At 40.6% G+C, this 24,280-nt stretch overlaps 1 protein-coding gene across 1 annotated transcript in view; it reads right to left on the bottom strand.

Moving 5' to 3' along the window:
* Nucleotides 1-24,280, bottom strand: part of PGM5 (phosphoglucomutase 5) — a 164,055-nt gene that overhangs the window by 12,602 nt on the left and 127,173 nt on the right. The window contains exon 10 of the mRNA XM_012737040.3: nt 17,228-17,362. Coding sequence (XP_012592494.1) covers nt 17,228-17,362 — 135 coding nt within the window. The remainder of the gene's footprint in view (nt 1-17,227; nt 17,363-24,280) is intronic.

The following is a 24,280-nucleotide window of genomic DNA, read 5'->3' on the forward strand; positions in this document are numbered from 1 at the left end:
TCCTGGCTGGGTTTAGGTCACAGGCAACACAGTTGGCTCCACAGCAAGACAGAGAATTGATTTAAAGGAGAGGAAACACTTTCTCTTGACCTCATCTATAATTTGTGCCTTGGGTTATGAAGTTTTGATTTTTTTTTTTAGTGATTTTTAATAGCTGACACTGAGCACTCACTACGTGTCAAGCCCTATTCCAAATTCACGTATTGACTTAATCCTTATAATGGTGTATAAAGTAGTTGGTATTGTCCACATTTTACAGAAGAGTAAACTGAGGCTCAGAGGCATTACATAACTTCCTCTACATCACATAAATAAGTAGCAAAGCTGAGCTCTGAACCCAGTAGTCACTGATTTTAACAGCAAAGCTGTGCTGGATCACACTACCCCCAACTGCCCTTATACTGGGAGGAAAGTTTTCATTTTCCGAAAATTAAAAAAAATTTTGTTTTAATGCCAAAGGTTTCTCTTTACTAAGTGCACTATTTGAAAACTAACCTTACTACCTTTTTAAGAATTGTAAAATATAACAATCACAGTGAACACTCAAATTATATGTAAGACTGCTTCTTGTACTTCATTTAATTTCTAAATGAATCCATCAGTTGCCCCCCACTTTGTTAGCAAAAATACAGTCAGCCCATACAGCTTACATATAAGATTTTCCTTTAACAATGCCCTTCTTGAGATTAAAGGGCTTTCCTTTGATTCTCATTTGCAGAATTTTTATCATGAATAAATGTTGCATTTCATCAAATGCTTTTTTGTGTCCACTTTGCTTTTACTCTCTTAGTTGCTCTTGTGATAATATTCTGCTTTCTTTCATTCCTCAGTACATAGTTACTTTTTATATATGTTCCCTGTAGCATGAAAGAAATTTATATGTTGTTGTTTGGTGTAATATCTATACATGTCCATTAAGTCAGTATGTTAACTATATTGTTTAAATATTCTATATTCTTACTAGTTATTGTGTCTACTTAGTCTAATAATTACTGAGAGGGGGTATTAAAATATTCCAGGATGATTGTGGATTTCTCTATTTTCCTCTTATACTTTTGTCATTTGTTTGCTTCATAAATTTAAAATTGTTGTGTCTTCCTGGGGGAATTAAATCTTTTATCATTTTGAAGAGTCCCTCTTTATCTTTAGCAATATTTTCAACCTTAAAGTCTACTCTATATGAAAATAATAGAGCTAGTGTTTTATTATTGGTAGATATCTTTTTAAATTTTTTCAACTTTCAAGCTTTCTGTATTTTATATTTAAGACATATCTTTTATAGTGAGATTATCATTGTCTTTTTTTGAAATTTAGACATTGTCTCTTTCCTGGAGGATTTAGTTCATTTATATTTAAAGTAATAACCAATAAATCTGAATTTAAATCTTCCATCTTATATGCTCTCTCCTTGATCTACCTGTTTTTCTTTCTCTTCTTAGATTGATTTTTTTAAAGTTCCTATGTCTTCCTTGAAGATAGAAAGTTATGTCATTTTTTCTTACTTTTTTTACACTTACCTAGAAATTATAACAGGAATCCTTGACCTATCTAACTTTACGATTTATACCTTTAATTTCCTCCAATATATTCAAAGATATTATCTTAATTATAATTATTCTCATGGTACTTACAGTTATTCTGGTTGTATATTTTAATTTTACATAATATTAACTAGTATACTTTACTTTCAGCACCACAAGACATTATTGTTGTCTTATACAGCCTATGTTCATTTATACCAACTCTTATTTTTAACATTTCTTTATTTTTATTCATTACCACATTTTATACTAGATATCAACTGAAATAATTTTCCTCCTGCCTAAAGAATATCCTTGAGAATTTCTTTTTGTGTGAGTAGACTATTCTCTCAGCTTTTGTTTTTCTGAAGATGTCTTTTTTTTGCTTACATTTTAGAAGGAGAGTTATACTGGAGTGAGAATTCTAGGCTGTTATCCAGTTTCCTGATTTTCAGTGTTGTTGAAAATTTAGTTGTCAATCAACTAATTGCTTCTTTATCTTTGATTATCTGCAATTTTAGTCAAATATGTCTAGGCATGAATTTATTTTTACATATCCGCTTTGATTTCTAGAACCAGTGGATTGATCTCTTTCATTGGTTCTGGGAAATCCTTAGCCATTATCTTTTCAAGTTTGGCCTATACCAAACTTGAAGTGTGCCTCTCCTCTTTTGAGACTCCAACTAAATTATGTTAGAGTTTCTCACTGTATCCTTTATGTCTCTTACCCTCTATTATATATTTTTCACTTTTTATCTCTCCAGCTGCATAGTTTCTTCTGACATATTTTAAGTTCACTAATACTCTTCAACTGCTGTTAAACTCATTTATTATGTTATTAATTCTAGTTATCATTTTTAGTTAATTTCAACATCTTGATATCTTTTTATAGTTTCCAGTAATTTGATAACATTGTTATATTCTGTGTTTAATGTCCATGAACATAGTGAGAATAACTGTTTTTACAATCTGTATTGAATAAATTCCAGTATCTGTGGGTCTTTTTCTGTTATATGTTGTTTCTCTTGATTCTGGTACATGTTTTGTCTATCCAAATGCCTTATAATCTTTGTTTGTCATTTTGTTTTAAAAATTGCTTATAGAAACAACCTGAGACTAAGGATATTGTTAATTTCCTTCATTTCCTTGAATGAAACTTGTGAGGGAGCTAGTAGGTCAGAGCCATGGATTTATAATTCTCTGGATTACAGTCTGTATGCTACTTTGAAGTGGCTACCTTTGAGTTTAAAATCTATAATAGGTGTTGTTATGCCAGGATCTCTGCCTTTGGTAAGTACTTAGCCTTTTTCCGTCAGCTGCATGAATCTGCCACACAGGTCTGCCTCTTAGCTGCCTCTTAGGTTAGTCCCCTGGGTAGCAGAGGCAGACTGTCATAGATCAGATTCTCCACCTGGACCTGTGCAGTTCACCCAAAGCACTTGTTCTTTAGCTCCTCTCCCAAATAGGCAAATGCCCCAGGACAGAAAGAGCTCTGGCTCACTTCCCTGAGCTCCAACCATTTTTCTATTCTTATTACTATTGTATTAGATCATTGGTCATTGATGATTTTAAAAAGATCCTTTCCTATGTTTCTTTCAGCCTTTTTCTTTTCAGAGGGAGGGTTAATTTGAATCACCTAGTTTGCCATTACTAGAAGTCCTTCCCACAGGTTTGTTTTGTTTTGCAATCATTTTCCTGCCAATATTTAAAAATCAAATTCATATGAAAATCTAGATATCTTGCTTCTTTTCAAACCAAAAGGCTAGCAACCTCAGGCCCACATTTCACAGGAGCAGAGTTCCCACCATGCTCTATTGCCTTAAACTAGCCCCAATCTAAGATTTTACTGCCTGTCTTGGTGGGCATCTGAATTTGCTACCACTAAACAAGCAATAATGGAGAAAGAGGTGAAATGATCTCAATATTAATGAATGTGAATTTTACCTGGATAGTTACATATTCAGGAATCTAGGGGATTCGAATTTAAATTTTCTTTTTCTGAAATAGGGATTCTCACTATGAGGGGCTTGAAGACTGCTGGGCATGCTGGCAGATTTGCATAAGGAGCCCAGAAATCTTTTGGGGAGAAAGGGACTGAGATCCTCCCCAACCTCTACTCTCTGAGGTACAGACTCTCAGCATGGACTGAACTGGCCATGATCAAGGCACAGGACTATATATAATCCAGGAACTGTTTCCACTCAATGTAGCCCCCCAGGGAGGACACCAGAGCAGAGCAGCTATACGAGAAAAGCTGCAAAGCACGGAGATTGAGACTCCAGGCCCATTTTGGCAAGGAGAACTCCTGGCAGCGTGGAACTATGAGAGTACAGGCTCTTTTCCCCTCCCCCCTTAAGGAACTGCTAAGGCCTAGGCAGGGGCCTTCAGTGGCCAGATGGTGGAGGCCCAGCCCTTCTCCTTTCAGGCCCACCCCAGGGTGCTGATACTGCTTCTCTAGAAAAAGAGTTAACAGTCTCTTTATACTTCTCTCAACTGCCACCCCACAGACCCCTTGATGTAACTGGTTGGAAGAAGCACAGTGGCATTCTCCAGCTTCCAGAGAGTACAGCCTTCTAAGAGAAGGCTAACCCTTTAGAAAGGATTTGAGGACATGAAAGAGAGTAGAAGGTCTGAAAGAGAGACCAGACTTCCTACTAGTCTGGATTTTTGTGGGGCTTGAGGATTGCATTTGAGAAAACTCTTTGAAGATGGATTGGGGTGCGTTAATTCTATGCCAGACTGAAGATGGGCACCCTGGTTATTCCAACTTACTTTCCATAGGTGGGTGAGCATCCTTATATATATATTTTTACCCTAGTTAAGACCATGGGCTCTGGAGTGAGAGTCTAGGTACAAATACCTGCTATACTACTTAGAAACAGTAGGTTATTCAAATTCTCAGGACCAAAGTTTTCTCATTTGTAAAACATAGGTGGATAGCACAAGTACCTGGAGCATTAGATTGTGGAGAGAAAGAGATATAACACACACAAAACACATAGCATTCTACCCAGCCCATATGCAGGCAAGCGCCTGATACATGCTTATGAACACTATCGTCATTATTGTCATCTGAAGCAGGAATCCTGGTTTGCTCAAACAGTAGGGCAGAAGCGAGTGGACCAGCACTCCAGTCCCAACAGGCTGACTGCTAAATACACAACAGCCTCTCTGGCTTCAGCTTCTTTTCCCATAAAACAAAGTTCATATTATTTTTTGTGAAAAAAAAAAAGAGAACATAAAAAGAGATTAACAATGTCAGACCCAGTGTTCTCTGCTCTTTGGATGAAAGACTCCCAAAGCCACTCAGATCAGAGGCAACATCTCTGTGCGTCAGTCGGATACTCTCAGCCCAGGAAAGCCAGCCTTCCTTTTTGTTTGTGTGCACAGGGGCCCCATATATCCAGCCAGAGAGGATACAATCAGATTAAAGTTGGATAAGACAATGCTAAAAACAGAAGGAATAGACGTCACCGCATTTGGAACACATTCCTCAAGGGCATATCAGTTTCTAAAGCAGTTAGCAAGGACTGCCATAGTGAGTACAGTTAGCAAGGATGGCTGCATTGAGCAAGTCGAATAGCAGAATTGAGTAGCAGAAGCAAATATGAGAGAACTTCCGCTGTGAAGCCACCTGAGTCTTATGGAGGAGGCAGTACAGCAGGAGAGTCACCAATACCAGGTACTAAAAAGATGGAAATGAGCCCTCTACACAAACACAGATTCATCCCCACACTATGAAGACTATTAGTGGAATTTATGGACAGTTAATACACATTTTATGAGTGCAGTTTTGACAAAGGAACATGTTCTTTTATGGTCTTTGACTTTAAGACTCAGCTGCCACATAACCTAACCCTTAAGTGCTTTAAATAATTGACCTTTTCCTAGTAATTGAGGTTTCGCTAGACTATCTACCCACAATTTTAGCAAAGCTTCGTGTCTTGGCAAAATCAAACTAGAACTTTCTTTACTTCATCCATAGCTTATTTTGAATCTCTGAGCTCAACTAGTATAACTGTGTGAAGAAAACAGACTAACAGATCAAGTTGATATTGAAGAAGAATTTCTATGGAAACACAAAGTGAAACTGATTTTCTTGTTTCTTTTTTTTGTTAATTGACCTAAGAAGCAGGGGATAGGTCTTTAAGAATCTTGGAACATTTTTTTCTGGGTTGTTTTCTGCATTCTTTGTAATTTTCAAAAAGTGGGAGGGAATAGCAGAGGCCAGTTACCCTATAAATGCATCCTAGTTGGTTTGGCATTAGAGGGTTTTATCAGGTCTGGAAGAAAGTCAATCCTGCTAAGCAAAGGTGGATATAAGGATCCCAAAGGTCGTCTGTGGCAATGCTTCTCCAACTTTAATATGCACACGGATCACCTGAGGAGCTTGTTAAAATGCAGAATCTAATTTAGTTGGTCTGGGTTGGGGCCTGAGATTCTGCATTTCTAAGTAGCAACTGTGTGATGCTGCTGCTGGTCCAAGAACAACCCTTTGGGTAGCAAAAGTATAAAGTGCTCTTAGTAACAGTATGAAATATACTTGCTTTAAAACTTTTTCTTTCTTTCTTTCTTTTATTTTTTGTAGAGATGGTGGAGAGGGAGCTCTCGAACTCCTCAAGTAATCCTCCCACCTCGGCCTCCCAAAGTGCTGGGATTATAGGTGTGAGCCACTGTGCCTGGACTGCTTTTAAACTTTTTATTGAATCTTATCCATTAAATGGAAAGTGAATCCATAATGACTGCAAATTCTGAACAATATTAGTATGAGTCAGTGACTTAATTCACCAATAACCTGCCACATAACCTAACCCTATATAGAAATGCATAGTTAAATACTATATAAAATGTACAACTTGGAAATCTTAATATGTCATCAAGGAATCTTAGCGTTTTTTGAGCACCACACTGACCATCCTATTCCCAAGGATGTAACTAAAGCAAACAAAGAACGAAAAGCAACAGACTTCTTGATCCCTGGAGGCAAGGGGGGTTCTTAGGAGAGTGGATTTGAGGATCACTGTGTTAAAGAGACTGAAATGCAATAGTGCCTTGTTACCAGTTCCTGGAAGCCCCATTCACACCAGCATACAATGTCGCAGCACTCCCCGGCTTGCGGCAACTGCCAAAATGGCACATGTTGGCTTCCCATATGTTGTAAGTATTCACCAGAGCTCACTTTTATCATTTCTGTTTTCATCTCACTTATCCCTTAACATTTTCTCCCTTTCTTCTGACATACTTATGGTGCTGCTCATCTGAAAATCATTTATAAGCAACTGCTTTAAATAAAAAAAGGAGAAACCCTCCAACAAGAAACCAAAGACCTGAAAAAGGAGTTTAACTTCATGAATACAAACATATTGTAAAACATTTTCCTTTCATGTTTGGTTGCGATCAAAAGCTATGGGATTCAATCTCAGAAGGCCAACGTTGGAGATTTCCAGCGATATTTGATATCTTTTTCTAAAACTTTAAAATTCCTCTATACATACACATACATGAATGCAAATATAATTTCACCTTTACAAAATGTATTGTTTAGCCAAACTCATTTTGATGCACGCTTCACTGAATGTAATCAGAAGTTGTGCATAATGTATCATGTTCAAACACCTGTAAGGCAGGGGTCAACCAATTGCAGTCCTTGGGCCAAACCCAAGCTGCCACCTGGTTTTGGTACAGCCCATGAGCTAAGAATGGTTTTGATGTTTTTAAACAGTTGGAAAAAAATCAAAAGAACATTTTTCGACATGTTAAAATCATATAAAATGTGAATTTCAGTGCCCATAAATATAGTTTTATTGGAATATAGGCTCACTAATTCATTTACTTGTTTTCTGTGGCTGCTTTTGTGCTACAATGGCAGTTGAGAAGTTGCAACGCAAATCATATGATTCAGGTTATGGATTGAATTGTGTCCCTTCAAATTTATATGTTGAAGTTAAAATGGCCAGTACCTCAGAATGTGACTTTACTTGAAGATAGGGTCTTTAGAGAGGTAATCAAGTTAAAATCATTAGAGTCATTAGAGTGGGCCCTAATCCAATGGGACAGGTGTCTTTATAAAAAGGAAAAATTTGGACACAGGGAAGATGTACGCAGAGGGAGATGGGGTGAAAAGACATGGGGAGAAGATAGCTATGTACAAACCCAGGAGAGAGGCTTTGGAGCACGTCCCTCCCTCACAGCCCCCAGAGGGAACAAACCCTGCCAGCACCTTGATCTCACACTTTTAGCCTCCAGAACTGTGAGACCTTAACCTTCTGTTATTTAAGCAACCCACTCTGGGTACTTTGTTACATCAGCCCCGGGAAAGTAACACAACTAGCAAACCCTAAACAATTTGCTCTCTGGGCTTTTACAGAGAAAGCTTACCGACCAATTTTTGTGTTGAATGCCTTGAAGCCGGCAAGCACATGCCTCCTGGTTAGCCACAGACACCAGGAATCCTTTCTTCAGTGAACCTGCCTTTCATCTCACACCCATGCTAGTGTTTTGAACCCTTTCTCCCTGGCAAGTGAGCTAGGAACAACCAACAGATTGCACCTTATTTGGATACAACAGCATTGTTGAACAGCCCCCAACTCGAGGGCAGCAAAAAAAGTGACAGTGGTTTTATCTTTTTTCCTCTCTGGATTAAGCATGTCTTTTCATTCCAATGCTTTGTCATCTTGAGGCCTTGCTGACACTGGAAGGGACTCCCCTCCCAGGGTTGGCTAACTCTTAGAGATAACAAACCACCCACCCTGGAGCCTGCCTTGCATATGCAGACCAACACTTCTTTTATCAGGCTCTAGCAGGACTCTCACACTTAGCCACTACCTCCCTGCCCCAACCACCCCAAGGCCAGGTACCAGGCAATTAGGGAGAGTTCCCATGCTCCAGAGCCTGCTGAAATTATTCAAGCTAGCCTATCTTAAACCTGCTTTACCTTGCCCACAGAAACCCCAATAAAGGCTTTTGCCCATGTTTTCCCCCTGCCTCTTCGGCCCCCTGACCCAGCCCAGTACCTCCCCATATGACACTGTCCCTTCCTCTAGGGAACTGTGAGTAACAACCATCTTTCAGTGCCAGTCATCTCCTGGGCTGTCGGCTTCCTCCTAGCTGAATAATAATGAAGCCCACATTTTAAGCCACTCTCCCAGCCTCGCCTACCTTCCATCCTATATCATGAAGTATGGAGTACACAGGCCCAACCTACCAAACAATGCCTCACATGATGGTTTCTACCAACAAAAGATGTTCAGAAATGAAACCCAGAAAAGGAATGTACAGCCAGAATTTCACCAGTCTTTCATTGCTTTCCCTCCTGCCAAGACCTATGCATTCCAGCATATGTCTGAAATGCTTTGAACATCACACTGACCATCCTACTCCCAAGGATGTAACTAAAGCAAACAAAGAACGAAAAGCAACAGACTTCTTGCTTCCTGGAGGGGAGGGGGGTTCTTAGGAGAGTGGATTTGAGGATCACTGTGTTAAAGAGACTGAATTGCAATAGTGCCTTGTTACCAGTTCCTGGAAGCCCCATTCACACCAGCATACAATGTCGCAGCACTCCCCGGCTTGGGGCAACTGCCAAAATGGCACATGTTGGCTTCCCATATGTTGTAAGTATTCACCAGAGCTCACTTTTATCATTTCTGTTTTCATCTCATGTATCCCTTCTGAAATGCTTCGCCTCTGGAGTTTGTCAGGCCTCTCAGCATCTTGGCAGGCAAAATCCAGGGATGGGGAACTCCCTCACCTGCATCTTGAACAGGAGTTCTGATTCTGGTTTGATTAGGACATCAAACCTAAATTCAGCCAAAAGTAGACAGGAGAGCTAAAACAGCAACATTCTCCCCTTGCCAACCCAGATCTTGTCTTCCCCATGTAAATGAAGCATGACCGTGGTGGGAAGCCAGGCAACTGCACATACTAATCCAGAGCTTTCTTCTGAGGACTACAACCAATCTCCAGGTTCATCATCAGTATTAATTTGTTAAGATACACTCTCATTTAGGAGTAAAGCAAATGATTTACTATGCACCACTTCAAAGAAAGCCTGAATTGCCACTGGTTCATGAGACTTGGGTGGCTTTCTGCTGAAAGGCACAGAAATGTGGCTGACGCTGGGAAAGCCAGATTGTGCCGGGCAAAGCTTGTCAAACCCATTCATCTGGCAAGAGAAGTTACAACCAATGACCCTCTGTACTTGTGTGACCAATGCAAATTCATTCATGCTCCCTTTTCAGGCTGAGTAAACAAGATTCAGCAAGACTCGGTGATTTGTGGACATGAACAGCACTGGTTAACCAATAGCTGCTTACGCATGTGCTTCAGACACTGCAAAACAAAGGCAACAACATGGGAAATAACTTGGTAACAAGTTGATGTTTACTATTTTAGGGAACCATTAGAATAGCATCATAAGGAAGAAAATTAAAATTGTGTTAAATTTTCTTCATTTATTTTTAAAGGTGTAATAATTTTGTTTTTATTTTGAATTACATAAGAGGAAGTAGGGAATGGAAATATAATTTTTTCAGGGTTTATGGTTTCTAAACCATAACCCGAACTTGATCCAAAACCAGGATCAAGGCACAACTTGATCCTGGCCCTTCAGTGTTCTGTTCTTAAGGCCACCAGTCTCTTGGGATAAGTTGGCAATGCCAAAGATATTCTCACAAGATTTGTAGTAAGTGTCTCTTTTGTATCTATTACCAGAAAGAGAGATTTGAGATGGGCTGTCTATGGGGTGGACATGAATGGCTGGCAGTGACAGTCACATACTTTCTCACAATCCTAGTGTCTCAGTAACTTCTGTGGGCAAGGCAAGGCAAAGTGTCTCAGTAACTTGAAGGGAGATCGGATCACAATGGTCAGCTGAGAAAAAGCCTTGTCATCAAAACTCTGAACAGCCCTGGTCTATGATAAGATGCTAGCCCTTGGGAGACATGTGCCAAATTCCAAACCCAAGGGAGTTTCTCACACGCCATCTAATGACCGACCATCTCAGGAGTGTTCTCAGCTCCCAGGAAAACAATGCATAGTAATAGCAGAGCGAGTCCATTTCAATATCTAACGGAGAAAAACGAGGTCTGTTTGCCCTGGATTCCCCCCCCCCCAAAACCTATACATCTTTGCATCCTTCCAAGTGTCATTCCATTCCTAGTAACATCTAGGAAAACACAGCTGTACTAAATTCCTTTCTATACCACTAGAGGGAAATCTAACCCACCTGACCAGAATTTGTTTGTTTCTTATTTCTTTTCTTTCTTTACAAAAAAAAATTATAATCACAGAAACACAATTTTAAGGCTGAAAAATACTTCAAAAAAAAATGCTCAGTCCTTTTCCACTGTTACCCATATTTTAAAATTATTTGAATCTATGTGGTGAGAGAGACTTCTAGAAAAGCCCAAACCGGCCATCCTAATTGGGCCTTCACAATTGAGAAATTGTTCTAACAGTCAGCCTGAATCCCTTCCAGTTCAGCTTGAGTTTATTTCCTCAAATTACATATTCATTAGTTACGGAGAACAGCTGGTCATCTTTCCTGCCTCATATTATTCTTTAAATTCCTGCAGACCTCCAAGTCACGCCTCTCTTCTGAGCAAACTGAGCCAGATCTTGGTGCTAGAGTTTCTATCACAATCCTTTCACTACGTGTTTCTTTTCTAAACTCTCTCTGCATCACTCCACCCTTCCCCCATGGTTCCAAATTGCAGCAATACAGACACAATTCTGGGGAAAAAAAATAAAATGAAGTATTTCCTTATGTTTTTCCTTGCATATATGGCTATTAATATATCCCTGTGAAGGTTTTTTTCAAAATAACAATATAATGTTTTTGATATATAACACACACACATACATAAATGCAGATATATATCAAAATTTTCATCTTGTCATGAAAATTGAATGGCTAAGTGAATGCTCATATATGTGTCACTTCTGGGCTCCATTCTGTTTCCAACTCTTTCACATCACATATATTATTTCATATTTCTGATTTTGTTCTCCAAGTTTTTGACCATTCACTCCAGATTCCTAATTAACTATAAAGCAGAACCAGTATGTATTTAGAACATTATTCTTTTAACAATGTTTTTAAAATCTCTTCATTGCTAATTCAAGTTAAGGGAGAGAAAAGTGGTTATTTTTAAAGCATTAATTTATTCACTTTTATACGTGTCATTAAAAGAAAAACTTTAGATGAATTAAATTGAACTGAGTTTAACTGAGCAAAGAACGATTCTTGAATCAGGCAGCCAAAAGAGGTTCACAGAAAGACTCCAGGCTGCCACACAGACAGATAACATTTATGGACAGAAAAATGAAAGTGACACCCAGAAAACGGAAGTGAGGTACAGAAACAGCTGGACTGGTGACGGTTCAGCTTTGGCCTTATTTGAAGAACAGTGCGAACAGTTGGCCGCCGGGGATTGGCGGACACTGGGCTGCTGTGATTGGCTGAGACTCAGCCACTTGTTACTGGACAAGGTTACAGTCTGCTTCTGCATCCAGTTAGGTTACAGATCACTATGTATGTTGAAACCTGTAGGTCGAGCTTAAAATATGTAAGGAGGAAGCTTTAGGCTAAACAGTGTGAAATACTAGAAAATATATTTGGTCTTTGTCCCCAGTTTCTGCATAGAGCCTTAAAACTCTTGGAATTTCCTGAGTGATGAGTATCTATTGTTATTCATATTTCAACCCAGTCTGCTTTGTGCTGATGAGGTGACTCCTGGTGGGCCCCAAAGCAGATTCCGGTTGGGGGCTGGCTGCCAGAGGAGCCAACCTGTGTTTAGAGGGTTGGAACTTTCAGCCCCACCCCTGACTTCCAGGGAGGGGAGAAGGGCTGGAGATTGAGTTCAACCTCCAAGGGCCAATGATTGAATCAATGATGCTTACATAATGAACCCTCCGTAAGAACCCCCAAACAACAGGGTTTGCAGAGCTTCCGGGCAGGTGCACACATGGAGGGGCTGGAGGGTGGCTTCCCTAGATAGGGGGTGCAAGCTCTTGCCCTCTGCACTTCTTCTATTTGGCTGTTCCTGAGTTGTATCCTTTACAGTAAACCAGTAATAGAAAATGAAGTGCTTTCCTGAAGTCTGTGAGTCATTCTAGTGAATCACTGACCCCGAAGGAGGGTCATGGGAAAGCCTGAATTTGTAGTTGGCCAGGCAGAACAGTGGGTAGCCTGGGCACCCCATGTGTGGCTGGCATTGGAAGCAGGGGCAGTCTTGAGGGACTAAGCCCTTAACCTGTGGGATCTGGGCCAACTCCAGAGAGTGTCAGAATCAGACTGAATTGAATTGGTGGGCACCCAGTTGGTGTCAGAGAATCAAAGAATTGGTTGGTATGAGGGGAAAAAAATCTCTTTCAATAATACTGTGATGGTCCCTGACTTATGATGGTTTGTCTTAATGATTTTTCAAGTTTACAATGGTATGAATGAGATACACATTCAGCAGAAAACACACTTTGAGTACCCATATAACCATTTTTTTCACATTCAGTATTCAACAAATTTCATGAGATATTCAACACTTTATTATAAAATAGGCTTTGTGTTAGATGATTTTGCCCAACTGTAGGCTAATGTAAGTATTTTGAGCGTGTTTAAGGTAGGCTGGTCTAAGCTATGATATTTGGCAGGTTAGGTGTATTACATGCATTTTTGACTTCATGATATTTTATTTTCAATTTATCATAGATTTATCCAGATATAACTCCACCATAAGTCTAGGAGCATCTGTATCCTGGTTTAGATGATAAATCATATGTTCTCTTATCTAAAACAAAATGGCTCTATATTTTATTTCTGGATTATAAAGCCATATTAAAAACAGGTATAACAAAATGACAGATGTCCTTTGGGCTGACGGGTGAATCAAACACAGAGGGACTCCTGGTGCTTAGCTATTAGTCCTTAAAGTCTTCTAGTTACATCTTATCTAAAACACATACATAAATTCCTCAATTTCCAGAAGGCTGGGGAAAATCAGGCTCCTCCCAAGAATGGGGGTGGGATGGGATGAGGAGGAGGGGCTATATTCTGCAATGAAAGTGCCAAAGCCAAGGGTTGATTAGCCACAAGCTGATTATCAGTCTGTGATTATCCCAGCCCTTAACAAAACTTCTCCTTCCTTTTCCTTTTGGATCTTCTATTGTTCATTTGCTACTCCACCCATGGGCTAACAGGGTCAAGGGAAGAAGGTAAAAAAAAAAAAAAAAAAAAAAAAAAAGCTCATTTGGCAGCCCTGCTAATAAATTGAGTGGGAAAGAAGATAAAAAACAATCACATTGTTTCTGGTTACCTATGAATTTAAACCCTTTTGGATCATGCCATTTTCCAAATTATTACCAGCTGGTTTGAAGGCTCCTTGAAGGCCTACTGATTGCCAGTAAAAGTAATCTTGTATTTCCAAAACCATGTGATCTTCCAACAATAGGCCTTGGGAAGCCTGCCTTCCTGGTTTACCAAGGACACACAGTGGGGCAGGGCAAAGACCTTCTCCTCTCATCAGGGCCCTTCCAGTGTCCTTCCCCCCACCTTAGCACGAATTCATACGTGCATATGGATAGAATTGTTTACAAATATTTTTTGATGTTGGCAAGAAATTATTTGACATCTATTTAAAACCAATAGCACGATCACTTTTATATAAAAGGATGCAAATGGAAAACCCTACATGTGGGAGTAGAGATTCATGTGCATATAGATTATATCGCAATTTTTCCTAATTGCATCACTAGGATAGTTATGAGTACTTCTGCAAGGCAACCAGTGTAAATGTTTAAAACATTCTCTGTTCACATGTGTTTAAAATGTCTGGAAAAGAAACTACCCATGTGCAAAGTCAAATAGCCAGATGCTGCCAAACTGAAGGGAACTCTCTGTCCTTTTGCGAAATAACTTGAACGTAGATGGCTATTGAGTTAGGGTGTAAAATATGAAAAACTACCTGTTGAAGTAGAATAAGATTACCAATGAAATCTCTGCAGATTAGAGAGGCACTTTCATGGGTGTCTGGGTGTGTGTGGGTGGGCGAGGTGAGGGTGGGTATCTGTTTTCCACTCTCTGGGCTGCAAATCAGAACAAGCTAAAAAGGTGGAAGAAGTTCTCTCTGCAGCTAAGAAGGCAACACAAGCTGGTCTTTCTCTGCCAGGCCCTGGATCAGTAATAACGCTAGCATTTTGAGGAGCATGTGTTATCTTTGATCTTTGGTTAATGGTTAAACAAAAGCTTTCCCTTCCAGAGCTCCTTGAAAGCAGAAGCCAGTGGTGCAGGAAAGCAACACTGCAAGGAGCCCCAAAATGCTCCAACTTAAAGGCCTAGCTGAAGCTGAGCAGTAAATAAGGCAGGTAAGTCTGTTGAGAGAAGCCTCCTCCTTTCTTTTGTTTTTTTTTGAGGCAGGGTCTTATTCTGTTGCCCCAGCTAGAGTGCCATGGCCTCATCATAGCTCATTGCAACCTCAAACTCCTAGACTAGAGTGATCCTCCTGCCTCAGCCTCCTGAGTAGCTCTGGCTACAGGCATGTGCCACCATGTCTGGTTAATTTTTCTATTTTTTGTAGAGATGGGGTCTCGCTCTTGCCCACGCTAGTCTTGAACTCCTGCCCTCAAGCGATCCTCCTGCCTCTGCCTCCCATAGTGCTAGGATTGCAGGCATGAGACACTGAGCCTGGTCCCTTTCTTTAGGTATTTAAATTTCTTTTAAAATCTTACTCTACATTATCTCTTGACTTAAATGTTTTATGCAGTAGGGCTTAAGTTGATGAGTCAACAATGTAGGATATTTTAATAAGAAGTTCTATTTAGTATAACATTTTTAGCTAGATTGTGTGCTGAACACTCTGAGACCCACCTAGCCAGACCTGGGAAGACCCTTGCTGATGGTCAGGAAGGGAGGGAGTATCTGCAATCAGAAGAGCAACATCAGCAAAGGGATTCCCCAACCATTCACCCCGGCAAGCTCTTTAAACCAACAGAATGGAAAATGTGCAGTCATGGGGACCAGAACAAATAGTATTTATTTTTTCTTTACCCATAGAGTCTTCTAAGAGCAGGCCTATGGAGGTTTTTGGCTTCCAAAGAAGTCTTTAGAAAAAGCACCACTTGGCTTTTGTGGACCACCTGGGAGACAGGCTCGTGTGTATATAGGATTGTTTTCCTACTTGTCTAATGGCCTGGACTAAGTCCAATGTGGAAGGTAAATAAAAACAAGGAAAAACCATAACCACTTAGCCTGTGCAAATTAGGGAAAAGAATGTTAAGAAAAAATAGCCTAGAGTCAGAGTGAGTCAGAGTCGGTGAGGCCAGGAATATCATTCCTCACCCTGTACGTAGCTCTGGACTTGCAGGCCCCTGCTTTAATCTCCCTTCCCAACATGAGACGTAGAAGAGGGTTTTATTCGGAAAGAGAGGGTAAGCCTCCCATTCCTGCATGATTTGGTACTATCTTGGGTGAAATGTACTCACTAACAAATTATTTTGGCAACGCCTGGCCCATCCCCTGCATGGAAAGGCTGCGATGGGGAGAGGAAGAGCCAAGGGCTTTCTGCTAGCCACGTGCTCTGCCCACTCACCCTCCTGGTGACCCTGAGAACAGCTCTCAGCCTCCCGGACCTCTGCTTCCCCAGCTACCATGATTTTACCCCAGACAGATCTTCTGGTTACAGGGTCAGCTGTAAGGACCTACGGCACCATTATCACCAACTTCTTTGAGACTCTCCAAAGAAAGAGCCCACGAAAACAATACTGAACTACTGACAAAAAAAGAAAACCCTCCCTGATTTCTTATTCCATCAGGACAAATTACAGCTGGAAATTCTGAGCAACTCAAAAATGAGTAGCAGTGCACATATCTCTGTTCCTCTACTTTTCCACAAAAGAAGTGTTGCAGATGGAACCAATGTTTTCATCTCAAAAAATCATCCCAAGGACTCTCTGCTTCAAAGCCCAGGAAGAACTGAAGATCAAGAAGACAGGAGCAGCGAGCAGTACAGCTCCAAGTAGTACCCCAAACTAGAGTGGGACCTTTCTAGTGTTAATTAGTGTTGCTTGGAGCTTTAATGAATGTGGGAGTGGGGAGGCTTATGGGTGTCTATTTATGATTTCCCTGAGTTCCTAATTAGCTCTATTGTTGAAAACATGAGGGGCTTTGCCAAACACAGGCCGGCCTAGCCTCATGGATGTCTTCCTTTAACTTTAAAGGTCGGCCACAGCTCCTCCTCTTACGGTGGACTCTGCAGCCACCTCAGAGAGGACACCCAGGGTGACATCTGTATTGGCACCTCAAGGTCATGGTCCAACCCGGAGTTATCCAGAAACTTAGAGATTCACATTTTACATAAGCATAATCAGAGCTCTCAGTAGTTTAACCAGTTTGATTCTAACTCACAATTTCCTTAACTTATCAAGGTATCTTTGCTTAATTTCACCCCAATTAACAAACTTCTGGACAGTCAAGACAGGCAAGTTGTTTGGGAAATGCTCGTCTAAACATCTTATAGATGCTAGAGAGCAATTTTTCTGTTGGAAACACTGTACTGCATAAATTAAACTTGCTTGGAGTTGCACTAGGCTTGCCCTTCAGCTGAAGCTATCAACACGCCTTTCCAGAAAGTAAAACCACCCCCACACCAAAGGCGCAGGGACATTCTCTAAATTTGCCAGGAGCCATGAGACACACAACAGTTCTGCTTTTGTACCTGTGGCTCCTGGTCGTGGCCGCTGGGATCCTTCTCATAGCTCTCTGCGTACAGCCTGATGGTGGCCCGCACGCCACTGGAGGAGCTGAGCCGGAAGATGAGACGTGACGCGTCTGAGAAGATGATCCTCAGGCCCTGAGACGGAGAACATGCAGAATGGATCAGCGAATAAATGAGCACACAGGTAAGAAAAATTAATACCTACTATAGGAATCAGCACATTTCTATGACCTAAAACAGTCAGAGTCATGACAATTGATAACTGGCTCTGGACAATCCCCCAGGTGGGGCAGTGCATGAACCTACCCTGGCTGGCTGGCCACTTGCCCCTTATTCTATTCCTGATGCTTTGTGGTTACCACTGGGGGAAGAGTTAGGAACAAAACTATGAACAGATGCTCAGGTTCTCTTGGCCTGGTGGTGAGGAAACCAGAAAGAAGTGGGGTAACAAGGATGAAAGGATATTTAATAAATATCCCTGGGACCAGGGATAGATAGAAAGTTGGTCCTTTGTAGATCTGCTGGATGCAATCAGGGTAGACAATTCATCACTTACAGTCAGACGAATTACCCATGTTAAGGTTAGCCACACCTTCACGTGACGCTAGACTTTGCAAGTTCCTCTGTGCACGGTGGAACCCTACAATGAAGTGCTCGGGGCTGGAGCCTCAGAGGGGTTCCGAGGGTTGCTGGGCACATTGCCATCCTCTTGGCTCTCTCCACACCTATGAGTGCTGCCTTGTACTGATTGGATTTAGGCTCAGAAAATCTCCACTCTCTAAGCGTTTCTTCTCAGTAGAGGCAGGGATATTTTTAAGTTACGACCATAAGATCACACTGTGACTTCTGTTGAAGGAAATTTGTTCTCCTAAGACAACTGATAAAGCAATTGTTGTAAATAAGCATATTGGCAGGGGCCAGAGGAAGGAAGAGGAGGGAACAAAATAATATGTCTGGTGAACTTGTTACTTCTGAAAAAGTAGATGATTCAGGCGACTTCCATATCAGACATTTTCCCTAAGCAATTTATCCTTGAAGCTTCTCTGGCTTCAAACCTTGCTCGTTAAGAATAAGCTGTTATTATTAATTATTAATTATTATTATTATTATATACACACCTGCTGTATATAGCTGATTGCCAATTCTTTACCCTCACCTCCATCTGGTGACTTCTGCTGGAGGAAATGTGATTCCATCTGAGTGACTTTCTGCTTTTTAAGTTTTGTAGGCATAACTTGTTTCCATTCTCAAACTAAAAGCTTTAGTTTCTTTCTGGAGTGGTTCAAAGTCTGCCACAATTTGTGTAACAAAAGAGAGCCATCTTCATTACTGGCAACCACTCACTCCACCATACAGGCTGTGCAAACAGGATGATATCATTCAGGATTCATTCACATCTTAGAGTGGCCCTTGTGGCTTAGGTACTGGGCTGAATCCTGGGTATACGAAGGTAGAATCACAGTATTGGCCTGGAGTAGTTTATTACAATGAACAGAAACCATTTTCTTAACCACCGGATACTCCTGAAGAGGTGAATAGTTACAGAATTCCAAATGGAGCAAATGAACAAGTGACTTGCTATCTAGAAAGCACTATATACCAAATTATGTTCAAAAGGACAATAAAGCCCCAGAGGTTTCACAATTGTGTTTTCAGGCATGCTTTTACAAACTCTTTCGAAGCTCTTACTTATGTTTAAGCCTACATTCTCACTGTCAATGTGTGTGGGTCACACAAGTAAGTAACTTTTGCTCAGGACTATGGCTCATCCACAAATTGGTTAAAGCAATATCGAAGGCTGAGGTCCTAACCCACCTGTCGTTGCAGATTCCAAGTCACTTGGAGCTACTCTTCTGACGATCTCCCAGAATGAACCCTTTAAAGTAACTCCCATTACACAATTAACCTCCCAAGTTAGTTGATGGCCGGTGGGAGGTATCTACTAATCAAGTCATAACAAACCATCGACATGTGTTATCTGCTCATAACTAAGCCTTTTCACAATGAAATTATGTTATTTTTTTTCCTGAGGGTAGCTAAAATAGCTTTGGCTGTACTACATGCTACACTCATAGAAAATGGTTAGAATCTACGTCTGGTAGCCTGGAATAAATTTTGCACTTGAAAAGATGATAAAGATGTGAATAGCACGCATCAGCCTACTGGCAATGACTCAACATCTTCTCTCTTTCCTAGGAAGGCAACTATGAGATCCTCGCTGAGAATCCGTGTTGCTTTTCCAGGTGAGGAGCACCACAATTCTCCTTCTCCACATAGAATGAAAGGTCATTTTAGAGCCAGCCTAGTTCTGTGCTGTGACATTCCTGGGTCCACGTCTGTTGAGTGCCACTTTGATGTGTGAATAGTTGTCTTGGATTGCTTTGGAATCTGCATCCCAAAATGAACTAAATGAATTTGCAACTCATACACGAGCCATGTTCTTTCCATCATGTGTCATCACCTACTATCAATTAAACCATCAGGCCAAAGTAACCACTGACTAAGACTTGCCAAGTTTCTAATCATTCCTGAATTTCAACAAGAGAATACCAATAATATAATTCGTTTTTATTTTTTTGCATATACCAGGAATTGGCAATATGCAGCCTGTAGGCGAAATAGGACCTGCCCCTTGTTTTTATAAATCAAGTCTTTTTGGGACACAGCCATGCCCATTCACTTATATATTTATTGTCTGTGGCTGCTTTTGTGCTATGGTGGCAGAGATGAATGGTTGTGACAGAGATCATCTATCCCACAGACCTAAAATATTTACTATTTAGCCCTTTACAGAAAATGTTTGCTGACCCCTGGTATAAACCATTAATATTCCCTACAACTTAGAATGCTTATCCTTCAACACTACACCAGAACATAGAAAATATAACCTTCAGCCTTATCAAAATCTCAGTAGAGAGAAACAATGTCTATGAAGACTGTTAAAAGGTTGTACAATTACTCCATTTTATGGCTAGACCCAGCAGCTTCTAGCCATAGATTCATCTGGCCCAAATCAACTTATTTCTGACCACCTACTCCTGACAGAAATAGATTTATTAAACTGCATTTTAGTTTTATATTCTCACGATTATTGCAGGGTGCTACAAGTCATGGTCTTATAAAATCCACTTTTGTAGTCACTATAGGAATATTGTTAGAGACTGTACATGCTCCGCATGAGACACTTCCTCAAGAGCCAAGTATTAGGAAAGCCTTCCCTTCCCTGAGGAACGGGTATTCTTTTTCTCTCTGACAATACGGACTTTGCAACTAACCATATTTCCCTTTTCAATATGGCTGCCAGGATACTTGATGCCAAATCTGAGGTTCAGCCCAAGTGGATCCTTATGACTTGCATAACTATAAATTTTTCTTCTTCTGTTCTTGACTCTCTACTCTTATTTATGTATTCCCTAGTCTTGATTTCTGTTTCTTATTTATACTCTAACAACTTCATTATGTGCCTTTGCTGCCACAAATCCTCTTGAGAAACAAGGCCCAGTGAAAATGAATAAAACAAGTTCCCATCACAATGTTAACCCTAACATTTTGGAACTGCTAAGTTATGTCTGTGGGTCCTTCATTAGCTAAAAAGCTCTGGGAAAGCAGAGCCTTATACCTTGTCCACCATTTTATCCTCACAGTCCCCAGGACAATGCCCGCCCGGCACACAGCAGACCCTCCATAAACATTTGTTGAGTGAATGTCACTGCATGTTCAACAACTAAAGTGAGCACCACTGGGGTACCCACTGAGGCAGTCTCCGAAGGCCTCACTCCACAGTTAGTGAGCACTAACAGGCCAACCAAAAATACACTCATGTTCTTCATGCTGAACTAGGGCTAATGTGTCCACCTTGAAGAGTAGTTGCAAAAGATAAATTAATAAATGGAAACTACCTGGCATAGCATCATGGCAGTTGCTCTACTATGTCTGTTCATCCTTTATTTCTCAAAGTATCCCAAGACAAGGGTTGGTTTTGGCTGAAAACAAAGGAGTTGAACCATGGTGGGTTCCTGGCCCCCCAGTTGTATGATCTTAGACAAACCATTATCAGTCCATTAATTGCAAACTGTGACACATCAGAATCAGTGGGAGGTCTTTAAAAAATGGTGGTGCTTGGCTCTCACCCTAGACATTGTGATTTAACTCTTAAGGGACATCACTTGGGCACTGAGATTGCCAAAGCTTTCCAGGAGATTCGATTGTGCAGTTAAATGTAGGAGCCACTGCAGTAACCTTTTTTTCTCTGGGTTACCTGCCTCTTCTATCCAGTGACTGGACTGTGCTACATGTCAGTGGTAGAAAGGTCCCTTTAGGATTTAAAGCTTCACGCAGATGCTACCATCAGACTGGCTCCTTAGGAGGACCATAACATAGCAAGGGCTAGTAAAACAATATCATGCTACTGAGTCCTGAAATCTTCCTCCTAGGGCCTTGTCAGCAGCAGGACCATCAGAAGTACCTCCTCTCGAGCCATCCGACACTAACTGTTTTTAGCACAATCTTCTAAGATAATCCTGGAGCAACCATGAAGGAATCCATGATATCTCCCCACCGACAGCAGCTATGGTAGCTGGCATATCCAGGATGACACAACAGCCACAAGCTCAAAAAATGGAAAAAGATGCCCTCCTCCACTATGTTAACTGTGAGGCAGGGTGTGGAGTATCAGAGGAGCACTTCAGTTGCAGCCTAGCGTTTTTCTTCCTTTGCGTGCCTGTGGACGTACGCTTCAACGATGACAGTGCAGTTTTGCCCACCTTAGCTTTGCCCCAATGAAGAATGATTGTTGAAAGATTTCATCTCCCTTGTCCACATGCAGCTATTTCCACACAAAAATCTTCAAGTCTGCTTCCAGTTATCACTGCAGCTTCTCTTTTCCCTCCCCAGATTTGCCCTATCTTTGATTTACTGTTTATGGAGAGTCAGTTTGGAAATGATACAGGAATAGCAACTGGATAAACTCAGGGTAGAATTCTGGCTTGGCCACTCTTTAGCTGGTGGTCTTGAGTAAGTCACTTAAGCTCTCTAAGCCTAAGTTTCCTAAAAAGCAGATGAATAATAATACAGCCTGAGTTATTGGGTTGTTGAAAGCATCATATCATAAAATAAATGTGAAAAGTGCTTTGAAAATTATCAATCACCATATATTATTTTTATGTTAAACTTCTAATGAAAATGGTGCTATGCTCCAAGTTTTCCAACCTTCCAGATTTTGCAAATGATTACTAAATAAAGGCTCCATGCTGATGGTTTGTCATGCAGAAATGCATACTTATTTATTTTTAAATTAGGCAGAATTAAGATTAATTTTAAGAACTTTGCTATGCCCTCTCAAATCACTGCTAAACTCAAGGATCTCTTACCATTTATCTTCTCTGTACCTCTTATTGAACTGGCTTCTTTAGCAATAAAAAACTCTTTCATGATTGGTGTATTTAGACCCTTAAGGTCCTGAAAGAAGGACCTTAGAGTCATCCAGGTCACTTCCTAGAAGTTAAAAACTTGCTCAAGGTAATATATTTAGTAAATAGAGGAGCTAGGACTTCAGTCTAGGTCTTCTGACTACAGGTTTATATTTGAAGTTGAACCATATGAATCTATTGATATTCACACACTGTTTCTCATGGGAGATGTTTGAACAATATCTTGTATGTTTTGTATGGTTCCCAAATATGGCACAGAGCCTTATGTAGGGTAAGGTATCTGATAAATGTTTGATAAGTAAATGTTGGGATTTCTGTTGATTTTGGGGTTTTTTTGTTGTTGTTTTTTTAAAATTCATATGTAAATCAATACAGGGAAGTCTGCAAGTTGCTAAATACACGCAGAGTTGCCAGATGTTAGTTTGGAGACTATAGAACATGTTGCAGCCAGGCGGAGAAGGATGAACTGTACGTTACCAACAGTTATTTGGCAGCATCTAACCTAGTCAAATACCGACTTAGGATGAATTCCAGGGGAAAACAGCATATGGCTCTGAAATCTGGTACAATGTCACCTATACAGTAAGTTGGCCACACTAGGCACGCAAACCTGGAGACAAGACAGCCTTGGAAGAGAGAGACTCTGTGAACCTAACTCAGATATTATCTCCCACAGGAAATCCCAGTGATTTATCTGGAAACTTCAAGGTGAAAATGTAGCTCTGCAGCATCTGACCCATATTTTATAGAAGCAAACATGCAGCCTATAAAGCAGATTTGGATTGAACAGATATATCACTCTATAAAAAAATTACCTAAAATTACACATATTTCTTTAAGTCACAGAGTTAGCTGTGAGCATGAGTTCAAAAGCGGTTGAACAAGGCAGCAGCTAGTCCATAGGGTGCCTTTGTATGATTTACAAAAAGCTTCCTCCTCTGCGTGGACAAATTACAGAAAAGCATCCTTCCTTTGTCTGCCTTGGACTTCAGCTTCTTCTCCCCTATTAGGCAGAGTGCCTTTGTGCAGTGCCCTGACTGCACAGCCATACCTAGCTCCCCTGTTCTTGGGAGCAATTCTTTTTTTTTTTTTAAACAACCAACCAGCCCTCTTGGAGGTGAACAATTACAAAGAAATGTCTGGGGACATCAAGGTCAAATGACTCCTTGAATGCATTTTTAAAGCATCCACTTGGCAAACACCACATTAGAGGATAAGAGAGCTGCCTGGAGAGTAAAGACTTGAAAGCTACTCCTCATCTAGATTCGAACTATCAAAATTGGAACAATGGAACTAGGTCACACACGTTCTGTTTCCCCATTTCTTTGGCCCAAATGACTGCTGATCCCTGTTCACACAACACCTGCCCGAGTTCTGGCATATTTTGGATTCAGACATACTTTTCCCAAACAATAGCATAGCTTCCTCCCTTAGTTCCAGTGACAGTTTGCAGCTTTTCCCTTTCATATTTATGCTTCCTGGTGATGGTCACCCTCCTAACTACACAGAAACATTAGTATTTCAGTAGAAAGTAACTGTGATGCTATTCTAGAATGCTTAGATTCTTACTACACATCTTAGGGCAATTTTACTACTGACATTTTAGAAGATGGTTCTAAAGCAA

Source organism: Microcebus murinus, chromosome 12, assembly GCF_040939455.1.
Source record: "Microcebus murinus isolate Inina chromosome 12, M.murinus_Inina_mat1.0, whole genome shotgun sequence".
Taxonomy (NCBI): domain Eukaryota; kingdom Metazoa; phylum Chordata; class Mammalia; order Primates; family Cheirogaleidae; genus Microcebus; species Microcebus murinus.